This window comes from Fundulus heteroclitus, chromosome 2 (genome assembly GCF_011125445.2).
Source record: "Fundulus heteroclitus isolate FHET01 chromosome 2, MU-UCD_Fhet_4.1, whole genome shotgun sequence".
NCBI classification, from domain to species: Eukaryota; Metazoa; Chordata; class Actinopteri; order Cyprinodontiformes; family Fundulidae; genus Fundulus; species Fundulus heteroclitus.
Genome location: NC_046362.1, coordinates 20,160,476 through 20,181,364, shown reverse-complemented (window position 1 = coordinate 20,181,364; position 20,889 = coordinate 20,160,476). Strand labels below are relative to the sequence as shown.

General features: G+C 40.7%; 2 protein-coding genes and 1 long non-coding RNA gene across 3 annotated transcripts; 2 read left to right on the top strand and 1 right to left on the bottom strand.

The window, feature by feature from the left end:
* Nucleotides 1-677: 677 nt before the first annotated feature.
* LOC110369234 lies at nucleotides 678-8,138 on the top strand. The gene is made up of 12 exons (XM_036145035.1): nucleotides 678-783; nucleotides 2,040-2,159; nucleotides 2,536-2,638; nucleotides 2,914-3,037; nucleotides 4,045-4,292; nucleotides 4,376-4,673; nucleotides 4,754-5,052; nucleotides 5,205-5,444; nucleotides 7,352-7,528; nucleotides 7,611-7,715; nucleotides 7,793-7,884; nucleotides 7,962-8,138. Exons 1-12 carry the CDS (start codon nucleotides 767-769, stop codon nucleotides 8,035-8,037), a joined length of 1,899 nt encoding a protein of 632 aa, XP_036000928.1. The 5' UTR covers nucleotides 678-766; the 3' UTR covers nucleotides 8,038-8,138.
* Nucleotides 8,139-9,707: 1,569 nt separating this feature from the next.
* Nucleotides 9,708-17,542, bottom strand: dnaja2b (DnaJ heat shock protein family (Hsp40) member A2b). The gene is made up of 9 exons (XM_012873745.3): nucleotides 17,465-17,542; nucleotides 14,708-14,767; nucleotides 14,046-14,272; nucleotides 13,866-13,946; nucleotides 12,837-12,970; nucleotides 12,550-12,746; nucleotides 12,263-12,407; nucleotides 11,447-11,574; nucleotides 9,708-11,355 (listed from the first exon to the last, which is right to left on the bottom strand). The coding sequence occupies exons 1-9, from the start codon at nucleotides 17,540-17,542 to the stop codon at nucleotides 11,167-11,169; spliced, it is 1,239 nt and encodes a 412-aa protein (XP_012729199.2). The 3' UTR covers nucleotides 9,708-11,166.
* Nucleotides 17,543-19,991: 2,449 nt separating this feature from the next.
* Nucleotides 19,992-20,643, top strand: LOC110369233. Its single transcript, XR_002428829.2, has 3 exons — nucleotides 19,992-20,087; nucleotides 20,190-20,382; nucleotides 20,461-20,643. It is a non-coding gene; the product is annotated as an uncharacterized LOC110369233 (long non-coding RNA).
* Nucleotides 20,644-20,889: the final 246 nt, after the last annotated feature.

Here is a 20,889-nt window from a genome sequence, read left to right as displayed (position 1 = left end):
TGGCAGTCAGGGTGCCGTTGTTTATCCTGTACAGGTCTCTGCGCCCTTCCATGGATATTCCCTCCCAAACTAACGCTGACCCACCACCGATTCATGCCGAACAATGTTGTAGGCAGCACAGCGTTCACCACAGCTTCTTCTGACCCTTTCACATCTGTCGCATGAGCTCAAAGCAAACCTGATGTGCTCTGTGGAAAGAACAGGACACCAGTGTTGAACCTGCCAATTCTGGTGTTCTCTGGCAAACGCCAGTCGAGCTCCGTGGTGCCAGGAAGTGAACACAGGGCCTACTAGAGCACGTTGACCCTCAGGCCACCCTCATTAAGTTTTGGTCAGAGCCAACCTCTGTAGGGTCCATGTATCGCCTCATGGTACCAGTAGTGACACTGACCCTGGTCGAATCCAAATCTACTGAAATGCAGCATACGTTTGTTTATATATTGGTTTGTTTATATAATATTTTTTATTATTTTTGCAGGGAGGTATTTTACTATTATTTGACCAGGAAATGTGTTAAAATCTGAAGTATTTCATGTAACAAAGCATATTTAGGGTTGTCTTTTAGATCATTAAAACAGAATAGAAGCTGGTAAAAATCAAAGTAAAAACATGCTTGATACATTTTTAGGTGGTATCTTTTCGGTAACATAGATAATATGTTTTCTCCTGCAGATCGAGCTGTTTCAAGTGGAAGGAGCAGTCCTGGTCTGCTGTTGCTCTCCTGATCGAGTTACACGCTTTTTGTCAACAAGAACGAAATGAGCTGATGGTCCTGGGTCAAAGGTAAGTACAGACCAAGTATCCATAATCTTCTATTTTGAGAAGGAGCTGCTTTAAAATTGACTCGCTTTTTCCAAAGCACTTTATTCACGAGTAGTGCATTGCAAAATTCTTCATACACCTTATTTTTCTCACATTTTGTCATAACAACCATTGGGCAACACAAAAAAGAAAACATGGTTCTCTACATTTTGTATAAATAAAAAAATGAAGAAGTGAACCTGTATGTGTATTTAACAAGAGTCCATACTATGGACCGGTTTTGCTGGCTGCAAGTCATTCCCGTACATCTTTGTCATCTTTGCACATCTAGAGGCAGAAATGTTTGTCCATTCTTCAATGCAAAACACCTCAGTGTCATTGAGGATGGTCAATCGCATTGCGGTCGAAGCTTTGACTGGACCATTCTGACACATGATTATGTGATTTGATCTAAACCGACCTCTGCCCTGGCCTAAAACCTTTTGCTGCCTCTAACAGGGTTTCTTCTTGGATTGCCTAAATTTTAACTCCACCCATTCTGACCAACCCCCCTGTCTCTGCTGAAGCAAGGGATCACCGCAGCATAACACTGTTTTGGTTTCATCTGGCCCCTCCTTCCCCACGTTTGCTGTATCTCTGATTATCGACGACTTTCTATCAACTTTGGCTTCTTCCTGCTCTGTACACCTCTATACACGTGTGGTTCATGGGTTCCACAACTAATTGTCGTGTGGACAAACTCCCCCACCCGAGCTGAGCAGCTCCCCCAGAGGTCCCATGGACCTTTCGGCTGCTGCTCAGATTAATGCTCTCCTTGTCAGTTCCAGTGGGCAGCCATGTTTGTTTTGGCATGTTTGCAGTTGTGCCATACTCTTTCCATTTTCAGATGATGGGTTGAACTCTGAGATGTTCTAAGTTTAGGATATTGTTCGGGAACCCCGCTTGAGACAATATCTTAATCTCAGACTTGCTGCTGCGTTCCTAGGTCTTCACGATGCTGTTTGTTCTCTGATGTTCTCAAATGGACCTCTAACGCCTTCACAGAACAGCTAGATCTATAATGAGTTTAAATTAAACATGTGTTTACTAATTTAGTATTTTCTGAAGTACTTGCACTGGATCTTATTTTGGGGTTTTTTAGAGTAACTTACAAAATGTGAAAAAAATACTTTTTAATTATAAAGATGATGGTAATGCACTGTACACTGCTCATAGTCTTGGGCATGCATAGCTCCAAGCAGGAAATGAGTTAATTAACTTATTCTATTTTTTTCCAGGCTGTCTTGTGAAAGTTTGAGATTGCTGTGTCTCCACATCATTCTGGCAATTTATAGAGCTCGGAGAGAGAAAATGTCCTACAGCGCTCTGCTGGCATCTCGTCAATCCTGGGAGTCATGGTGAGTTCGCAAAAGACCAGACCAGAAAAATAGGTGAAACTACTGCCTTTATCAGGCAAGATGTATTTTTCACCTGATGAAAGTCTGTGACCGAAACGTTGCAAATTAATTCATTTTGCAACGTTCAACAGTGTACCAGAAACTAACTTAGAACTGGAAAGGATTTGATTTTCCAACTGGTTTCCTTATATAGGAACATTTTTGACCAATCTGTATAATCTGACCCAATCTGTATAATATGATTGAACTTGACTTTGTAAAGTTCCTTGAGATGACATGTTTCATGATTTGGCGCTATATAAATAAAATTGAATGGAATTGAATTGAATTGAACAGCATATCCACATTCACACTTCAGATTTATCCTGACTTTTAGGCCGCAGGTTGTCAGCCCTTGCGGAGCAGAACGGGTCAATCTGTGGCTACAAAACGAAGACAAGGGAGAGGAGGGAAGGGAGGACTTTGAGGCACTACAGCAGGTATCGAAAACATAACTAACTATAGACAGCTGATATTTAACCCATAGAAGACATTTGTTACGTCATTTGCAAATTTTTTTATAATTTAAAGATCTATGATTTAGGGTTTTGTTCAACGTTGATGGTAAATACGAGTAGTAGACGTATTTTCTGGACTTTGGAAGACTTTAATTCTGGTCATCAGACACCCGTTGTGTTTTTTTTTTATGTGGTTTAAGATCTTTGTAATAGAATACCACAGAATGTTATCAGTAACCAAATTAAGGCTTTGTCAGATGACAGAGCTGCAGCTACTCGTGCTGACTCAAGAAGAGGAGAGGAAGCACCTGCTCAAGTTGGTGCATGGGATCGCCCTGGAGGATTTACAAGAATCAGGTCGCACGATATCGGCAAAAGACAGTAAGCATCATTGGATCCAGCATTTTCTTTCACTCTGATAGTTTGCTATAGTTCTAGTCAAATGTTTGCATACACCTCTCATCGACCAGAATTTTGTAACAAATTTAGGATTTTGATGACTCATGTTATCAAGACCAACTTTCATAATAATTTGGTGGCCAACTATAAATGTTTTGAGGCTTTTCTCTAATTCATGTGGGGCCAGAATTATACATACTGGCTCAAATATACACACCAACACTAACATGAAAACACAATATGTCTTCTTTGGCACGCTTCAAAGAAGCCATACAATTTTGTAATCCTGGCATGATTCTTTGCAGCATATTATCATTTCTCTTTAAGGAAATTCAGGAGCTCACTTCAATACACTGGTCTCCTGCCACAGGCCTAATCCACTAACCTTACATACGGGTGAAGTTGGTGACTTATGGCTCAACCATAAAACCAGACAGCATTTGCAGTTTTCATGAATTTAGCTGCACATTTCAATCATGTTTGAAGGAGTTGTTTTATGAACAGCTCTTCTTTCAAGGCTGAAATCCTTTCAGTTCACTTTGACGTGCTTCAGCGTCTTCCGGTCTGTACCTGGCTTGAGCCTTTACAGTTACTGGGTTGCTCCTGAACGGCAAAATTAATTTCTTTTTTTTTTATGGTAATAATTTGGGTCTGATATTGGACAGTTGGACGCAGCTGGGTGTTCTGGCAAGATGATCCCATTGAAAAATGTTAAAACTAGTTCCTAACGCCCTAGTCTTAACTTGTGTATTTTCTTAGCCGTCGGGTCCCTACTAAGAGTGTGACTAAGTGAAAATTTAAATCCTGCATCTGATTTTTGTTCTGAAAAAACACTGGATGTAATGTAATCATTTCAACCTGGAAGAATAACAGTTCATGTTTAATTAGAAGTCGGAAATGAAATGCCATGCCTTCATGATTATATAATGTCCATGATTACAGTATATAGCCTACACGTTTGACCAGGACGTCTTGTTCATGGTTTCTAGGTGGCGGTGTTGATGCTGACCAAACCTCCTTGAGGGCCGGCTGTATAAAAAGGCTAAAACAAATCCAAGCTCGGCTCCAGAGACAAAATGGGAGCGAGGACAGCTCAGAGCAAACCAGGATTCAGATCGAAATGCAGGAAAACTGGTCACAACCCGTGGTGGCAGACTGCACCCTGCAACTTCTGACGCGTCTGACGGAACTCCAGGAGGTCCAAGCTTTAGCGTTACTGCAAGTGCTCCAACATCGGGTGAGGGGAATCTTCCTTTCAGAGCAGCGTTAAGTAAATTGGCATGGGTGTATCGATAATAACAATACGTGCCTTTTTGTTAGGATTCACAGGCTGCCCATGCGCTCAGAGAAAGATATGAAGCTGAACTAAAAACCCAGTGCTTCACCAACTTGCTCCATCTCCTAAACCCAGACGACCCATGTCAAACCCCTGGCTCTCTGTTGGCTGAAAACGCCGGCAGTGAGCAGATCGGACCTGAGCTGTCTTGCACGGCAGAGGTTGAAAACATCTGTGAGCGGTCAGTTCCCGCTGCAGCTGCTGACCTGATCAACAGAGCCGGCGGGGAAAGTGTCGAAGCCCGAACTGCTGATGGTTCTGTTCAGCAAGAAGTCTGCTCAGGTACCTGCACTGCAAGCACAAGCGCAAACAGAAAGCCCACTCCTGAAGCTGAGGCTGTAACCTAATTTGGGTCCTCTTAGGTTGTGGGGCAGTCATGGAGGAGCTGCCCTACTTGGAGATCCTGTGTGTGCCAGAAGCACAGGCCCAAGCTGCCGCTCCAGAGGCTGGAGCCTGTAGGGAAGAAGACAGCAGTGAAACAAAGAGCCTCGAGAGCTTTGAGAAACAGGGGTCCTTGATCCCCCTTGCTTGGAGCAAACCCCCCGAGGAAGACGCAGACTATAGTGCGGAGGATGAAGCAGAGGAAGCAGACCAGTATCAGGATTTCCCGAGGAGTACAGCAATCCAGGTCCAGTCCACACAATGTGAGGAGACGGCTCAGGTGAGAGACTAAAAAGAGGTGGATGCCTCAGCTCACCAGAAGTTTGCAGATCGGCAGTGGAAGGACCACTGCATTAGCAGTACATTACATTTTCGCTGTCATTTATCTGATTTTTCTCCTCCTTTGTTAATTGGTCGGCCTTGAACCAGCAGCCAATCCCAGAACAATCACGCGCAGGAGAAGCTGCGTCTGAAAAGGATCCAAGCTCCCTTGAAGAAGACCTGCTGGACCCACGGCCGCATGTCTCCAGTAACTCCTTCGAGCAGAGTGCCGATGGCGGATCCAATCCCACGCCCAGCGCCAGCAGAGAGATGACCGAGTCCGAACTCTGGGACCTCAGAGGTTCTGAACTCTCCGGGCCCGAGGACCTGATTCGTTCTCAAGAATCAACAGTAAAGACAAATTGTTTCGTTTTCGCCAACAGAACCAGTCAGATGTTTACGTACGCTCATCATCGGCAGGAGTAGCATGTTAGAACCATTACTTTTTAGGGTGGATTGCTGGAACATCTAACATATTCAATTATCTTTTTAAAGATTTTTTGTCACTAGTGGCCTTTTATTTATTGATAAATAATCAAAAGGGGGTTGAAGAGAGAAGGCGGAGACTTGCGGCACAGGAATCCAACTCAGGAGAGCTACGTTGAGGACCAAAGCCTCTGCAACTTGTGCGCCTGCTTTATAGACTTAGCCACACCGTGCTCCATTAATGTGTTTTTCAAAACATAATTTGGGTATTTTCTCTAATCCACACAGGATAAAATTGCTAAATACAGGTTGAAATACTGTCTATACGTACACCACACTAATATTTTGTTAAAAGATCCCTTGGCGAGCTGCAGATAAAGCACACATACAGACTCATTCAGTACATTAGAACATTATTCAAAAGTTCATTTCTTTCAGTAACTCAATTCACCAAGTGCAACACATCATAGAATTACACACAGACTGATGATTTCATGCCTTTATTTCTGTTTTGATGATTTTTGCCTTACAGCTCATAAAAACAGGACATTTAACAACAGAATATTACGTCTTACCAAGAATTTGTTTTGTTGGTGTTTCATCATGAAAAGCAGGTTTAAAGGTTATTTTCAAGAGGTACTTTTAGTCCGACAAACGAGTCTCAACAGAACACGTCTTCTGATTTGTTGAATAGGATTGCACGCTGTTATCAGCAAGCTTCTTGTTCAATATTTAAATGCTTTTCATGGATGCTTTATATTGGTTGGCTTCCTGGCAAGCCCCGTTTTTTAAGACATAGCTCACACATTATCAGCAGGAGGAATGTTCGGTTCTGGTTATTCCAGATAGCTAATGTTGGCTTGTTTTCTCCATTCCAGAACCACTTTTGATGAGGGTTTAAGGTCGTTTTAGAGATGAAACACCCAATTTGGTCCAAGTCTTTGTCACCTACCTGTCGCTTTGGGAAGATGAAGATTTTCACCCACTTTATGCAATCCACTGCTACCGGTATAATTAAAAAGCCCCCTCAGCATGACCCTTCCACCACCATGCACTTTAAAGCCTGATTGCTTCCTTCAAACATGGGCCTTGTCACTGTGGGTAAACGGCTCCACCTTTGTCTCATCTGTAGATATCACTTTTCCTCTTAAAACGCAGTGTTTTCCCTCATATTTGGAGGTGTACATTTTGGAGTCACTGTTTATTTTTTTGCTCGAAACCCTCTAAGTACACCGTGAAGTAAAACTTTCTTCACAGCGGACAGCGACTGTTTTTTTTTCTGTTGTGTTTTCTGGAATTATAGATATTGAAAATTATAACCTATTTTAAATCATCTGAAGCTTAAAAACTTGTAGTTTGAACACAGTTGGCTGCTCCAGCATGACAATAAGCCTACAAACGTGTGACTGGGCTTGGAATGGATAGAGCAAGCCAACGTCAGGCTTTTCAGATGGCCTTCCCAAAGCCTTAATGTAGATTGTAGACTTTAGTCTACAGCTTAGTCAGGACTTGCCAAACTTAAAATCTAAATGACTACCAGCTGTGCCACTAAAGGGATCATACGTCTACTATGAGAAGTATGAGAGGATGTTGTTGATGCCCACAGACAGGTTTGGTTTCCCTGCAGCTTGCTAAGAGACGTATGTGTGGGGGCCGTGTTTTGCTCTATGCACAAAATTCTGGTTTTGTTTTTGGACCAGGAAAAAGAAATGCTCAAATCCATAATTTACAGGCCAAATATTAACTTGACACCTATGCCCATGATAAGTGTGAGTAAATTTCTGACGTTACTTATCCCTTACATAAACCTATACCTTTATTTATTCGTGTAGCAGATTGACTCCAGTCTCTCCGGGAGAACCACGACGTTGGAGACTAATCAGTTGGAGAGGGAAGAAATAATAAGAGAGCAAGCAGTGGAAAGAGAGAGAACAATGCGCAACCTGGTGGACATGCAACGAAGATTTGAAGAGAGGCATCAAAGAGACAAAGAGAGACAAAGGTTTAGGGTGAGAACGTCAAAACAGAAGGACACCGAAGGTGTTTGCAGACATAGGCGTGCACTGACTTTTTATTTATTTACTTTTCCAGGTTCAGGAGCGTCTTTCGATCATCCAGAACAGGAAGGCAGAAGAGGACCTGCTTGGCCTTAAGCACACAGACAGGCTGAAGCATCTCACACAAGATCTACCTCTGGTAACGAAATTAATCCAAGCCTGCGTTACGTTCCGCTGCGTTCTGTGAAAATGACAACGTAACGAACTGTGTTGCAGGAGGACAAGGCCCAGCAGAAGACTGTGGTTAGAGAGCGACTGGAGCAGCTCAGAAGAGAGCGCTCCTATATCATGCAGTCAAAGAGAGACAGGTAAACGGCACTACTTTGACGTGCAGATAAAGCGACACGAGCGGTTATTAGAATGCTGTGCTCTTGTGTCCTTTTAGGAACACGGCAGGATTTAAGGAACTTCTAGCTCCAGTCGCTCTGCACAACAATGAGGCGGAAGATGGAGCAAACTGAGATGAAACTGGTTCAAGTTGTGCGGTGTTGTTACACCTGTTCAAGCGACACATGAAAACACTCTCAGTGCTGTGAAAAAGTGGTCGTCAGTCCTCACGAAATTCTGGTTTTTGCTTTCATATCCAATTTTAACACCAAAGATAACCTGAGTAAAATAAAGTTCAGGGGGAAAAGCAGATTTAACCAATCTGAGATAGCAACACGGGGGTCTTGGGTTGGATCTAGGGTCTTTCTGCATGGAGTTTGCATGTTCTCCCTGTGCATTCATGGGTATTCTTCCAGTTAAGTTGATTATTACTCTAAATTACCCTTAGGTGTTTTTCCTGTATGTCTGTGATAGACTGGCAACCTGTCCAGAGTGTACCCTGCCCATTGACTGCTGGACATAGGCACCAGTGAACCCTGCATGAATAAGTGGAGATAAAAAAAATGGACGGATTGTTGTGAAAAAGGTCTTATCTGAGGTCTGCAGCCTTCACAATCTAAAAAGCTGTTATTAGCCTCCGTCCAGCTAAATAAAACTTGTTCAAGAGTGCTAATGTTATATGAAAAATCTATACTTTTTGATAAATGCCTGGTTAGCCTTTTTAAAAGAACCATTTTTTTTTAGGTGTTGGGGGGGGGGGGAGCATTTAGTCTAAGTTTTAAATAAAGTCATAAACTGTTTTCAAAAGAGGATTCTGCTACAGATGTTATTTGTATAATAAATAATTTAAAGCATTTCCTGTTAAGAAAAAAAAAAAGATCTAAAAAAAAAATTCTAGTTAATTTTTGTGTCATTCTGCTGCTGGGGGAAAAAAACTAAAACTTTAGATTTTTTTGCATCTATATATTTTTTCCCTGGACCTAAAAACTGCTTCTGCCACCCTTGACAGAAACAACTCCCATCAAATGTTAGTCAGAACTAGCATTTAGTCTGTCAATTCTTTTAAAGAAATGTCTTCTTAGCCGAATTGGTATTTTTACGCCACACTGAAGGCTTTTTGAGTATGCTTCCAGCCACTTACCATTACCGTCCTTTATTTTTGAGCAATTCGGATTTGGACCGGCTGGTGTGCTTTGGATCATTGTCCTGACTCCTGCTTCATAACCTAACCTGAGTGAGGTCGAGCTTAGGCTCACAGTGGGATGCCCAGACTTTCAGGGTTTTCTGGTCAAGAGCAGAAACCATTATTCTACGGTTACGGCAACTCCTCCAGGTCCAGAAACAGACCATCACACTTCCTCCACCGTGTTTAACTACTGGGATGCAATTTTTCTAAAATCCTGACATAAGCGGACACCCACATTCCAAAAGGCTCCACTTTTGTCTTGTTGGTCCAAAGAATATTTTCCCCCACAAGCCTCGGGGAACTTAAAAACATCTTTTGGTCAATGTGACACGGTGCTTTGTATCGTTTTTGGCCAGCAGTGACGTACACCATTTCACCCCCCCCCCCCAAAATTAAATTTCGTTTAGCATTTAGTCAGATTATCTTGCGTTTGAAGATCTGAAACATTTAAGTCTCAAAGAAAAAAAGCCTTTTCATGACACTGTGTATACCACAACATAGTTTTTAGGCAAAAGCTTACATTTGGGTGTAACATTATTGTTTTTACTCTAGTTTTGTTCCCTTTTCTTTCCGGAGCTAAGTTGATAGGTCATCACTGAATAGACTGAGATTCACATATGCTGTTGTTTAATATACATTTTAATTACCATCTTGACAACCATAAGCATTTAACAATTATGAAATTTCACTAGAACCCCCTTTAAACTGTGCACATTATCCCGAGAAGCCAAAGTTACATACACAATGAGTCACAGAGGTGCATGTAAACATCCAAGAGTGGCTCCTGTTAAAACTTCATGTGAACATTTACATGTATATGCCGACCATTTGCGCGAGTGTTTCAGGGAAGTGTAGTAATTGCAGAATGAGGGCCTCCGTAAACGTTGAATGCACGCATCGACCGGTACGGTTTCTATTTACAGACATGAGGATGGAAATGGCGTAACATGTGAAGGGAAGTGGGTTTGGTTAATAACCATACAATAGGAGGATATCTATACAGAAAGCTCGAGTGTGTGTTTGTGCCTTAGCAGTTTTTCCTACAATACGGTTTAAGTAAGAAGAGAGGGAATAAAGGTAGATCTGAGATTCTCTCAAACATTTAGGTTTTTCATCGTCATTTCACTTTATTTGGTATCCAATCTCACTGCAGTTTACCACAAAGCAGCAACACCAACCAGCCTAATAAACTAGAACATTCAACAACAGCTCCCACACACAGAGACAGCGCGGCTTTCCAAACAAACAAAGTGTGTCATCAACTCTTAAAATCCGTAACTGCAAGGCTTGTGGTTTCAAAAGACACAAATATTCACACCAACAAGATAAAGAAGTTTATATTCCAGACTAAGGAAGAAGAAAAAAACAAAACAAAAAACAATATCAGGTCTGTGAGGTGTTCAGAGCTTTTAAATAGTTTGAAACAGCTAGAAACTTAAAAAAAAAAAAACACAAAAAAAAAACACGCAAATTACATGTTCAGTATATGGTCACTCAACTTTAGCTTGTACATCATGTTGTAAATTAGGAGGCTGGTTAAATATTTGGGGAGCTACGTAAAAAAAAAAAAATCTAATCAGATTATCTTATGTGGCAGCGGGCCACTTCAATATAAACTTTCTAAAAGTACGCCGGTCTCTTTTTGTCACTCTGGGAATCCACAGCCAAGACCTTTGGCAAGAAGCAGCATGCGTTCCTTTTTGTGACCGAATTAATTACACCTCAACTCAAAAATAAATCACCTGTATTCGCCGCCTTGTAGACTAGCCTGTTTTTACACAGAAAAGGATAAAAGCTTAGGATGAATACAGACTTCCTTGCTGGAGACATTTACAAACTTAAACTTTCATCATTCAACCACGATCTCTCTGAGTAGGTGTTGCAACCATGGAACTGAGGAGGGAGACTTGTTTACTTTGTTTTTTTATTAGGATTTTGTGCATTAGCTTGTCACTGGAGGCATGAAAAGAGAAATATGTATGTGTGTGTGTGTGTGTGTGTGTCTGCATCAGGTCTCGAGTAGTGCTAGCAATGGAACTTGAAGGGCGTTTATGTGAAAGTCTATGTATGAGTCTTTCTACTGGTGCGCGCACTGCACCCCTGGGCCGTGATGGCCCCCTTCATCATCAGAGCTATCGTTGTACGCCTCTCTCCTGCCTCCACTGCCAGACCCTTGACTTCTGTCAAACTCTGCCAGGTCGACTTCTTCAGCGTCTGCAGCGATGTCCGGATTGTCGGCACGGGCCGGAAGAAGGTTCTCCAAGTCCTTAAAGAGATACCGAAAACAAAATAAAAACTCTTAACGCCCATTTCATTATACATTGCAAAGATGTAAAGGTTCTTCAGTGGAAGCTCACGTTCAGTTTTTCAGGACTAATCCAGTTGCTTTCAGGGAATTGAACATCAAACTTGATGTAAAGATCTCCTTTTTCAAATGGATTTCTGTACTGAGGCATTCCCTCTCCTTTCACCACTCGAACGCAACCTGCCGCAAAAAAAAATTGATTTAAAGTCAAGCAAAGAGTAAAAATATAAAGATTTTAAAAATTGGATACTATATACTCTTATTAAGTGTTAATTTAACAACTTTACAATACATGCAAAGCTGTCGGTTACAGTTTGAATACATGTGAAACAAAATGTTCTCGCAAAAGTTGCCAAAACAGCAGATGTAACTGAATGCAACTTTCCAATAAAACCTTGTTGTTGTTGACATGAAAATAGTACATTTCTTTTATTTTATTCCCCCTCCCAGCCGTTGGACGGTCTACTCACTAGAGTCTTTGTTTAGCAGGAAACTCAAAACAGAAAGATTTTTCCCCTCACCGTTTTAGTAAGAGTTTCATTAATCATCCCAAGTCTCAGGGTTTCCTGTTGTGCAGATCCTATTCTCTATCAGATTTAGGACTTAAATTTGATTGAGCCATTCTGACACATGAATATGCTCTGATCTAAACACTTTCATTATATCTCTGGCAGTATATCTAGTCATCGTTGGGCTGGAAGGTCTTTTTTATAACTCCCCTCCATCTTTCAGAGCATCTTCCCCTTCCCTGCTGAAGAAAAGTATCCCCAAAGCGTGACAGAAACCTCACCAGGCCTGACCCTGGGTATAGTGTGTTCAGTGTTACACGCAGAGTTATGGACAAGAGCTTAAAATTTTTTTTTTTTACCTGGCTCAATGACCTTGCCCGGTGGGTATTTGACCAGCAGCTGACGTCCATCCAAGTGTGTGATGGTGATCTGGAAACCACACAGAGCCTCGACGAGGCCGATGCGCTGGACCATGTGAAGGTCACTGCCATCGCGTCGGAACTCCTGTTCGCATAAAAACCCAAAGTTCTTCACTTTTGATTTATTGTCAAAGATTTGCCGACAGAGCAACAAATACTTCATTGAAAAACATTCAGCGAGAAAAAAAACGAAAAAGGAAATCAGCTTTTATTTTGTTCTGGATCACCTCGTGGTCTTTCTCTTGCAGCACCAGAACTATGTCCCCCGGTTCGACACCTGGTGCTTGGTCAGCTTCCCCAGAGAACGTGATCTTCTGTCCGTGCTTCATGCCTTTGTCCACATGAACCTCCAGAAGCTTCGTCTCCTTACAAACCTTCTGACCCTCGCACTTCCTGCAGCGGTCCTTCTCGTTTATCACCTCACCTGGACAAACAGAAGCACAAAACCGTTCACAAAAAAAAAAATTTTTGTCGCCTTGTTATTGGGATGTGCGCGGTGGCATGAAAGCATTACCCTCTCCGTTGCAGTCGGTGCAGACGGACTGCATCTGCTGTACCATCCCTGGGGCCAGCTGTCTGATCATGATTTTCATCCCTCTTCCTCTGCATGTCACACATTTCTGTACCGCTCCAGCCTTACCCCCTTGACTACAAGTCAACAGGTACGAATAAACATCATCATCAGAACTCCACTCATTACACGCTCTTAATAAAAAGTTACTGTAAGAAAACTGAAGTTATGATTTATTTTTGACCACAGGGGGAAAAAAAATAATAATAATTGTATCTGCTTATTAACTCTATACCTGCAATAGCTAGAAAGACACTATCATAAAGGGTTATTAATGACAGAAAAAGAGTTAGGTATTCACTATCCAATTTGTCCACGGCTCTAAAACATAGAAGAGCATCTGTCTTTAATTATAAAATAAAGTCTCTACTGCAAACTAGAAAAGGCCAGAGGGGTGTGTCTGCTCCATCAGCTGACTGCTGGTTGGCTGCTAGCCCAACTAAAAATGCAGCTAAAAAAAATCTGCTTTTTAACACTAATGTTACTCTATAAAGAAGAAAATGCCTAATATTTAGATTGTTCTTTGGAGGTAGCAGAGTTTTTTTGCTTTAGTCTAAGTATCAAAATAACATACAAATACAATCATAGGAGTAATAATGTTATACCAACAAAAAAAAGCAATGGCAATTGATAAAATTCTATTACACATTTGACCTTAAACGCGTTTAATAACGCTGTTTTGTTTTCCTCTAGACTAAAACGCTTGCATTGCACTGGCCAATGTTATCATAATGACAGCATTTGAAAAATAAGTGAAGACGTGGAGGAACGTTTTAAGTTATTCTACCCAAAAGATAAGATAAACCCAGAAAGACCCTGATTTAAAAAAAAAAAAAAAAAAAAAAAAAAAAAAAAAAAAAAAAAAACCACACACACACAAAAAAAACAACCCCTATGGAGTTTAAACTCATCAGAAATGTTTAGAGGTTTTACACTCAACCAAACTCACAACCAAAATAAAAGTGGACTCACCCGTTGCAGGCACCGCACAACACATTCTTACTAAGCTGCAGTTTTGTAGTTTTGCCGTTGTACAGGTCTTCAAGGGAAACTCTGGAGACAAAAAGAGTTTTCAGAAAAAGAAAAAAAGGTTATCACCGAACCTCCTGCAGCTGTGAAAAATACTCGGGGGGGAAAATCTGACATACGTACTTCAGAGGGTGCACCATATCCTCTCCTCTCCTCTTGCCGCCATTGCTTCGATTACCCCGACCACCCATGAACCCAAAGAGTCCTCCACCAAAAATGTGGGAGAAGATATCATCCATGCCGGGCCCTCCTCCTCCTCCCTCCCGGAGCCCCTGCTCTCCATAGCGATCATAAAGCTCCTTCTTCTCTGGGTTTGTCAACACATCATAAGCAAAACTTATTTCCTTGAACTGCAAAAGGAAGATTAACAAAGAGCAATCAAGAACGTGTGTCGATTTTATTACAACAATATCACAAAGGAACAACACGAGTTAATATTTTATAATGATCTGCATCTCAAATTGACATCCTGTATAATCTGGAAAACTTTACATCTTTAAGTGACTACTTTACAAATGGCAGTATGTTTCTTCTTCTTCTTCCAACCCCATCTTCTGCATCTTTTTCCGTCACTCCAACTACCTTCATTATGTTATTGACTCGCATTGTAAATTTGGCAAAAACTTAGCGGCCGGATGCGCTTCCTGACGCAAGCCTCTGCATTTATCCCGGCCCAGAATAGGACTCGGGACACGGTGCCCCCTTTGGGGCTGCATCGCTAACGGCAGCATGCAATTACACAAAGACATCATCTTGACTCTGCGAAATGCTTTGAAGGCTCATACCTTGTCGCCAGCATCGGGATTCTTGTCAGGATGGTACTCTTTGGCCAATTTGCGGTAGGCCTGTAACAAGGACAAAGTTCTAAATTAAGAACATTTACAATATACCTAGACTGAATTATGTTTTTTTTTCAAATACGAGAGCCTGAAGGTAAACATTGTATGTATTATAGATAGATGTAGATATATAAAAACGTTTTCTCTTCATTAATCTGCACCATTTATGCTCTGGCTGATTTTCCTGGAGGTCCGATCTGCCAATTCTGACACTCCCTCCACTAAGACACATCCCGACTACACTGTGTAACCTTTAGTTTAGAACAACGCGCTTTTCACTAGCTGGAGAAACTCACCAGAGTAAATGTCTGCCATGAACCCAGCACAGAAATCAACATCACTAAGCATCTTTCTTTTTTTTTTTTTTTTTTTTATGATGAGTCCCATCGTTATTGCTGCACTCTCCAACGTAATATCACGGCGCATGTTCTCCAGATATAATCGTGTGCGCCTCTACTTAGTCACTGCAGTGGAGAGGTGTAATTATCGTAGTTAGTTGAATATGAAAGATACGCTCAGAGTGGAGGAAGCTAACAAGCTAGACAGGTGTACGCCGACTGTGGCAAAGAGAAAATGCCCACATGGAGGCTATGATTGAGAAATATCAACAGTCTAAAAATTTAACATGTGACCAATGCAGTTTAGTTTCACTGAACGGTGTCAGAGTTCCTACGCCGATTGGGCCGGCTATATAAACTCGCCAGGTCAGCTCTGACTCGTCAAACTGCTCTTGCTCCTCCAATAATCAGTTACACTTTTGCATTTTGTGCCAGACTGCCAGTTGTGCAGCGAGATATACGTCCTTGAGTTTTCCCAGTTACGGTAGTTGCTTAAATTATCAGGGCACTCAAGCTCAGTTGATCTGCCAAGTTGAAAACTGTCAGCTGACGAGGGTGGACTGAAAACATAATTACTCATTTCAACGGTCGTGCTGAGTAATAAATCAACAGTCATACCGAATGTAATATATTGTAATACTTCAAACTACAGCCGGACAATAATAATATAATAACAATATATATGTATCGATCTATAGATGTGTTGTCTATACAGACAAAAAAAAAGGTAAATAAAAAGTTCAACAGAACAGTTGTCCTTCCTTTTACATCTTTTATCCTATCACGCAGGTTAATACTACAGTCATTACACCCTCCCAACCAATCAGAAGCACAGACCCTGGACCACGCAGTCACTAAGCTCCGCCCCTTTCAAAGAGTTCAGAGAGCAGACCTTCTTTCTTAAAAACTTGCAGTTTTGGTAAAAAAAAAAAAAATAATAATAATAAAAAAATAAAAATAAATGTAAAGGGTTGCATCTGAAAGGGTCATTAAGCAACAGCATAAAACAAGCAGGGCTGCACTTAAAACATGTTTTGAATTTTTGATGATAATTATCGATATCAATATGATTTTTACTTTAGCGATATTCTTTTTTTTTTTTTACTTTGTCGTCCTGTCAGAATTGAAAGCTAGAAGTCATTGTGCCATTAAAACATTTGCCCGCAATAAAATAAAATAAAAAATAAATAACGTAAAGCATATCTGAATTGAACAGGTGTCAATCAAAAAGAGGAGGCCATTTTGGCTCGATGACGTTAATTATTTTTGTTTTCCCCACCCTGAAGATATTTGAGGTTAAGAAGGACCAAGAATGAGGGGTACGGGCTGGAATGGGATTCAGCCAATGTGAACACATTTGTACCCAACTTTTTTCCTCTTCTTTTTGGGGAATTTTAGTCAACTTAAAGCAAAATTCAGCTACTTTTTGAGGCATTTAACTTTTAAGGACTGAGAAAATTGGAAGTTTTTCAATTCTGACGCATATTAGTGAACAGTTTTAAAAAATATATATACACATTAGTGAAAAGGCTGGAAAATGCATATATTTCAGTAACTGACTTGACTTTCACCATCCAGACTGGATCAACTGAAAGCCGGCCGACTTTGAATTTCGGCCAACTGGAAAAGGCAAACTCAAAGTCCCCATCTTCAAATATATTTGTCTGTCATACCCGTCAAGAGAAAAATACAATAAATTTCGAAATGGCTCCGTCTACAGTTCTCATTTATTTTATCAAAAATGCATATCCATTGGCAGATAGCTACCAAACCACAAGCGCGTGAGAGGAAAAAGTACACAATGTATGTTTTGGTTGCTACAGTTACACGAGGTTTTCTAGAAGGCCGAGAAGTATCCACAGCTTTATGTTCATTCCCATTCGCACAACCGGCAATATAGTCACCGCGCAAGTTTTTCTACTGCGTTTACTTACGATAACCGTCAGTCAAACCAACGGAAATAAAGATTATTTATACACAACTGCCTAATTAGGCCAACCAAATGTCGCTACCCAGCAGCCACTAGCAGCCCAGGGTATTTTTCCTTTCTTCGTTACCACAAAATGATCCCATGGCCTTAAAAAAATGCAGGTGTAATAGACGAAATAAGCTGTTTTAATTGTGATTCTTCAGCGTCGCCGTGATGGTTCATGGTTTTTAAAAACGCGACGCAGACGAGTATTTCAACTGGCTAGCATGCTAGGAAGCTTCGAGACTAGCTAGAACGCCAGTAAAGTAACTAGCTTAACCCCCCACACTGGTTTTTGTTCTTTTTTTTCTCAGGCCTAACTACACCCCAAACTCGACAGCCTCGCCTTTCCTCTTGGGTTTCGGTTATTTTCTTTTCGTGTCAGAAGAAATATACCTTCTTCAGCTCGTTTTCCGAGGCGGAGGGTGAAACTCCGAGGATGTCGTACAGCCTGGTGTCCGCAACGTTCGCCATAGTGCTAGCCGGCTACCAGAGAGAGAGAGAGAGCTTTAGCGGAGAATCAGGTGAGCTACGCAGCGTTCGCCGGTCGGGGCTTTCCGTCCATTCTGATCCACAAGCTCCGCTCCCGAGCTGCTTTATCCGGAGGTGGAAACCATTTTAACCCATTCATGTACGAATTTTACGACAAATCTCACCGGGACTTTTAAATGTTTTTCGATTATATTTCGCCCACGAAAAAAAAAAAAAAAAAAAAAAAAAATTAGATTGTTATTTTCTAAACGTGGAGCCCTACTTTTAAAAGATGCAAACAGTTCTAGGCGCTTCTGAATCAAAATGGCAAGTTTATTATATTATGTAAAAAAAAAAAATAACAATAAAATAAAATAAAAACGTGAGCAAGATGAACCATTCAAGAGCTTTTTTTTTTGCACTTTACTTGTGATCAATAACCTTTACTTTATGTGTAAATTTCCTCTACTACTCGCAGAAATGTATTTTTAATCAATAATTTAAAGTGTAAAAAAACAATAACTCTGAACTGTTATCTTTTATGAGAAATATATATATATATATATATATATATATATATATATATATATATATATATATATATATATATATATATATATATATATATATATATAAAAATTCAGCTGGCAACACTTTTTGTCATGTCATGGCCGGAAGAAAGAATTGTTGTTGTTGAAAAAAGTTTTATATAAACCGAAACATTTATTTGTGCAATCAATTTTTTGTGATTTTAATTTTTTTTTTTTCAGATTAACTGTTCTGTACATTTTTATTCTCTACCAGGGTAACATCTCAGTCCCATTACACAAATGATTCTCCCCTATAAATACAATGGTATGATCCATAATAGCGCGTACATCTGGAAGTGACGTCACTCAAGTCTAAACGAGTCATTACGCCCCTGCCTCTGGTAAAGGTAGAAGCGTGTTCAAAAAAGAACAGGGTTGATAGAAGAGGTATAGTCGTTGTTGCAGAGTTATTTGATGAAAATGGTAACCTTTATAACTATGAGAGTTTTCTGAAGTCGAAGAACTTTCCGCTATTCTAAAAGCCATTCCCCTAAGTATGGCCGAGCTAATGAAATCACATCTTAAATATCAGAAATCTAGTCTGCAGAAACCTTCTCTAGAAATTGGCAGAATTCCCATAATGGGCAATAAATGCTCAAATCAGCACACAAGGAATGTCTGAAATAGTTCAAGTTATGATTTAGCAAAAAATATAGTTTTTCTAGAATGTGTAGTTGATAAGCTGGAAGAAGGCATGGATGACTCACTTTCATTACTGTATTTCAAATAAAATAAGAGAGCTCAGTTTCAACATTGCGCACAATATTAACCCTTGGAAGCAAAAACTTTCAATGTTTAAAGATTTGGATTAAAAGTTGTACCTTTTGTCATGTTGAGTCAGAGACTGTAATGCATTTGTTTTTCAGTCGTGTCCTCTCTTTTGAGTTTTGAGGGGGGACATGGATGAACTTCTCAATGTAAAATCTAAGCACACTATTAAAATAGGTCCTAAAGATGTTTTTGTCAAGTTTGAATCTTGTGATAAAAGTTGTTTCTTCATAATTAACCTAATGTTCCTGTTAAATTTCACATACCTAGGGCAGGGTTCTCTGGGTCCCTCCTAAACGTTTACATATTCTTAGTCGAGTTTCATTCATATGTAAATATTCTAGAACTAACTAGAAACAAGAGGCCAGACTACACTTCTGCATCTTCAAAGTTTACTACCCTGTATAACTAGATCCACGATGTGCCTTAGTTAATGTGTAATGTTATTTGCTATATTCTCTTTGTGGAGTATTGTTTATGTTTGTGCTGATGTCAGTCTGTTCTTATTTGTCTCTGTATGTAAAAAAAGAAGAAGATAAAACTGTTGCCAAAAAAAACAACAACTGCTTCTGGGTAACTCCACATGAAGGTTTCTTGGTTCTTGGCATCGCAGTGAAAACCATTTTCTGCAGAGATCTGCAAAGCATTAGAACTCATTGCCAAAAAGGTATCAGTCAGGAAAAGAATACAAACATCATTTTCCATGGAACTGAGTTAAAACAGTCACTAGCAGCAAGTGATGAAAACATGGCACAACAATAACATGACCAACAACAGGATGCCCGTCCAAAATGTACGGAAAGATGAGCAGAAAACTGATGAGGGAGGCTGCAACAGTTCTACATTTAAGGAGTCGCAAGCATTTCTGGCTAGTGATTTCTCTAGTACTCATGATAGTGTACATATGTATAGCCAGTGGCAAAAAGGAAGCCTTCTCGTACAAAAAACATCCAAGCCTGGCTGAATTTAACCATAACCATATTTGAAGCCTCCCAAAAGTATGGTTAAAATGTTTTATGATCTGATAAAACTGTCAGGATCCTGGTGTATAATTTTTTTTTGTGGATGTGAGTCACCTCTCTTCTCCAGTGGCAGGTGGCACACCTGTGTGTCATTCCAGTCATCCCCTGCAGTGCTTTTAAGGAGCAGTGTTGCAGTCATTCTTTGCCTGATCCTGCCCCACACAGTTGGTACATTAAAGCCTCCTGAATATCTTTGTGATCAAGACCTATGCTTGTGGCGCTCTGAAAAATCCCTCGTTTCCAGCTCATTCAACTATTCTCTGTCTCCAGCTTGGTCTCTGTCAGATTCCTTTCCAGTCAACTTCAAAGAACTCCATTGCTGACATAGCCTTTGGCGGTTATCGCCCACGGCAGTGAACGCTTGCTCCTCCTGCTTGCCCACTCTCAATCGCCTCTGTGAATCCCCAGCATTCACCCCAGGATCTCAATACTTCCCTCCTGGCCATGCCTGCATCTTTTCACAGTAAGCCAACTGTGCTCTTCCACCTGTAAGATTCTACACTGTGTGTAAACCCACCTCTGATTCTCTTCTCGATTCCAGATCACTAAAAACCTACACGTCTGTACCTGATCTGCTCCACCTTCCAGAAACAACTCATATTTAAATAAGTATATGTAACTGTTTGCTGTGTCTCACCGGTTTTCTGCACGTGGGTCAAGCAAATTCCCCAATTCATGTCATAAACCAAGTTGCTTTGGCCATAATTCTAAAGGTAGTCTATGTTTGGTGCAATAATGCCACCACACTTCAACAAAAGAACACAATACCCACAGATAGGCCAGCTGACAGCTGTGCCAGTGCCCGAAATAAGGCATTTTTGGTGCTGCTATTTATCATTCAATCTCTATCACTTCTTCCTGCCCATTGTGGGAGGTAGAATAAGTCAAATACCTTGGGAATTATTGTCCTCTGCATCTGCTGCCAGTTCATTTGCCCTCTCTGCGGAAGACATCTGTTTTGTCAGTACAC

What these genes read in the sequence shown, in the direction of transcription:
- dnaja2b (XM_012873745.3), bottom strand. Translation starts at nt 17,542, where the DNA reads ATGGCGAACGTTGCGGACACCAGGCTGTACGACATCCTCGGAGTTTCA. An exon ending in TGCAAGAGAAAGACCACGAG is followed by an intron (nt 12,408 to 12,549) that starts GTGATCCAGAAC and finishes TTATGCGAACAG; the next exon opens with GAGTTCCGACGCGATGGCAG. An exon ending in GGGCAAGGTCATTGAGCCAG is followed by an intron (nt 11,575 to 12,262) that starts GTAAAAAAAAAA and finishes TTTTTGCGGCAG; the next exon opens with GTTGCGTTCGAGTGGTGAAA.
- LOC110369234 (XM_036145035.1), top strand. An exon ending in CGTCAATCCTGGGAGTCATG is followed by an intron (nt 2,160 to 2,535) that starts GTGAGTTCGCAA and finishes CCTGACTTTTAG; the next exon opens with GCCGCAGGTTGTCAGCCCTT. An exon ending in TCACACAAGATCTACCTCTG is followed by an intron (nt 7,716 to 7,792) that starts GTAACGAAATTA and finishes ACTGTGTTGCAG; the next exon opens with GAGGACAAGGCCCAGCAGAA.